Here is a 2,871-nt window from a genome sequence, read left to right on the forward strand (position 1 = left end):
GCACACAGGCTGCAGGGACTGACCATTAGGCATGTTTTACAGTGCTATGTTAGAGGGTGGCACAATGTGTGCAGCACACCACTAGTAGTATTTAATTTACAGGCTCTGGGTACATATTGTACCATTTATTAGGGACTTATATATAAATTACAGGTATCAATTTGGTATAGTACTTTTTTTAGGAGAAGAACTTAAGCACTTTATCACTGTTTAACAGGGAAAAAGTAGAGTCCTAATGCCAGCAAAAACGGGTTCAATAACAAATCACTGACAGAATATCATAAACACAAATATCATGTGGTCGGAATATTGTGTCAAAAATATCAAGGAACAAAATATGGAGATGGTAAGTGCAAATAAGTAAGTATAGATTTACCATTCTTAACTCCACATCTACGTACCTGGAAGATATATATATTCAAATAATATATATGTGGAGTTATGTATAGCAAATCATTGCAATCCTATTGAAACTTACCTTCACAATATCATTGTCCTCGATATTCTCCACACAACATTTTGTCACATAATTTTTTGTTTTTCAAAATTCTGACTAGCCACCTCAGAAACAGAAAGCAAACATCTGGGTGCGACCCTGAAAAATGCCAATTCTAACGAAGAGTAACACAAAGTTACAAAAAATAATATTATACCTGACTGTATATCAATATCAATTGTTAGACTATGTGAAGCACAGACTGTTGAAAGTAAAATAAGTCATTATATGAAATACATTTTTCTATTTCAGGAGCACACATGATGGAGTGGAAGAATCACACCATGGTTACAAAGTTTGTACTCCTGGGGTTCACCAGTCTGAGACACTTACAAATCCCACTGTTTGTGCTGTTTCTTTTCATCTATTCCATGACTCTTCTATGGAACATTGGGATCATCTTGGCAGTACGGATCTCACCCAGCCTTCACACACCCATGTACTTCTTCATCAGTAGCCTATCCTTCCTGGATATCTGTTTCTCCTCTGCAATCACTCCTAAGATGCTAGTTGATTTCTTGACAGAAGAGAAGGTCATCTCTTTCCTAGGTTGCGCATTCCAGATCTATTTCCTCTGTGCCATGGGTACCACTGAGAACTTCCTCTTTGCTGTAATGGCCATTGATCGATATATTGCCATCTGTAACCCACTGTTATATCCAGCTGTGATGAACCAGAGGAAGTGTGTTTTCTTTGTTTCTGGTGCGTACACCTTTGGCTTCTTGCATGCATTCATTGAGACCGGTTGCACTTTCCATCTGTCCTTCTGCACCTCTAATGCTCTTCAGCACTTTATCTGTGACATTCAACCCTTGCTGGACCTCTCATGCACAGATACAAGAGTCAACACACTTATCCTCTACATCTTTCCCTCCCTTGTCTCTATGTCTTCTCTCCTGACCATATTAGTTTCATATGGTTACATTATTGCCACTGTCCTGAAGATTGGCTCTGTGTCTGGGAGAATGAAGGCCTTCTCTACTTGTGCTTCACACCTCACAGCTGTAACACTCACCTATGGGACAGTTTTCTTTGTATATCTGTGGCCAAGCACTTCCAAGGAACAGAAGAGGGTGGCTACGGTGTTTTACTCAGTGATAATGCCTATGTTGAATCCTTTAATCTACTGCCTGAGGAACAGTGACATAAAGTCAGAGTTTAAAAATATTGTGAACAAAAGACTATTTCTTAGTCTTTGCCCTCATCTAAATTAGGTTTATTATGCAAGAGTACACTTTTAAGATACTTTCAAGATACTGTCAATATAATGCAGATTGCTTTGTTAACATTTAAAGCGCATGTGATCATGGATTTTGGGTCGGCACTTGTGCAACATTAAATCACATCACAGTAAAAGCTGCAGAGAGCAATTTCCCTTCTGGTCGGACTTACATCTCTGATGGACTTCACACTGATGACCAATCACCTTTCAGAACCAGGTCTACCCATTGCCTAGAATCCTTTCTATGCCGCTTACATCTTCCTAAGCAAATATCTTTTGGATAAGGTCTCTACTCCCTGTAATCTCATTACTTTGAGAGTAAAGCAACGGCTGAGACAATGAGACAACGATTGCACTAGATAATTTGAGTGAAGGTACATGAACCAAACTCCTGATATTAGCAGGCTCACCTTACTGGTGACACCTGTAATAGGTGAGTGCATAAGTGTTTGGTGTGGGAACTACAGTGACTTGTCCTAAGGACACTACATTCCTCCTAAAACCAAAGAAATATCAAAATGTCCAATAGTGGAAAATAAAACAAAGAAAAACACATCAGCACTGTAAGTCTAACAATCCCATAGTTAATGAACAGGACAGCAGTGGAGAACCAGACAACTGATGCTGATTGCAACAGGTAATTGTCACATGAGTTTACAATCTAATCTGATGGTTAGTCAGGGCACGGACACCAATGCAGATGAATCCAGGATTGTTTAATGGCATATACAGCAGGATAATGTCCAGAAAGCACAGCTACTACACCTAGCAATAACTTGGACACATTTGTTATTAGCGTCCCTGGTTCAAGCAGCACATCAGAAGTGTCCTGTTATCATGTGAAATCCAAGGCAGTGCTTGCCTTTCCACTCGTAGTGTTACTTTGCTCTCCAAATGCAGTCTTTGAAGGACAATGAAACTTGTAAATGAGCTGTTGATGGCTTTCTCTGGGTGACCTGTGACTCTGGTTCACTGCAGTGCAACACTGCTGAATCCATCTATCAATTGTGGAAAAGTCACATGAACATGTGTTGGGTTGCATGTGAATTGGATTTGGATCGCGTTGACCTACTACCTAGTCACTAATGAAATTCTTTGAGACAAGTGGATCATGGGCAAGGCATGCTGAATTCTGGGCCATGATGCAGGTGTG

At 40.0% G+C, this 2,871-nt stretch overlaps 1 protein-coding gene across 1 annotated transcript; it reads left to right on the forward strand.

Moving 5' to 3' along the window:
- Positions 1 to 759: 759 nt before the first annotated feature.
- LOC147735075 (olfactory receptor 5J3-like) lies at positions 760 to 1,710 on the forward strand. Its single transcript, XM_086952600.1, has one exon. The coding sequence runs from the start codon at positions 760 to 762 to the stop codon at positions 1,708 to 1,710; it is 951 nt and encodes a 316-aa protein (XP_086808726.1).
- The last annotated feature ends 1,161 nt before the right edge of the window (positions 1,711 to 2,871 follow it).

Source organism: Lissotriton vulgaris, chromosome 1_2, assembly GCF_964263255.1.
Source record: "Lissotriton vulgaris chromosome 1_2, aLisVul1.2, whole genome shotgun sequence".
Taxonomy (NCBI): Eukaryota; Metazoa; Chordata; class Amphibia; order Caudata; family Salamandridae; genus Lissotriton; species Lissotriton vulgaris.

What these genes read in the sequence shown, in the direction of transcription:
- LOC147735075 (XM_086952600.1), top strand. Translation starts at nt 760, where the DNA reads ATGGAGTGGAAGAATCACACCATGGTTACAAAGTTTGTACTCCTGGGG.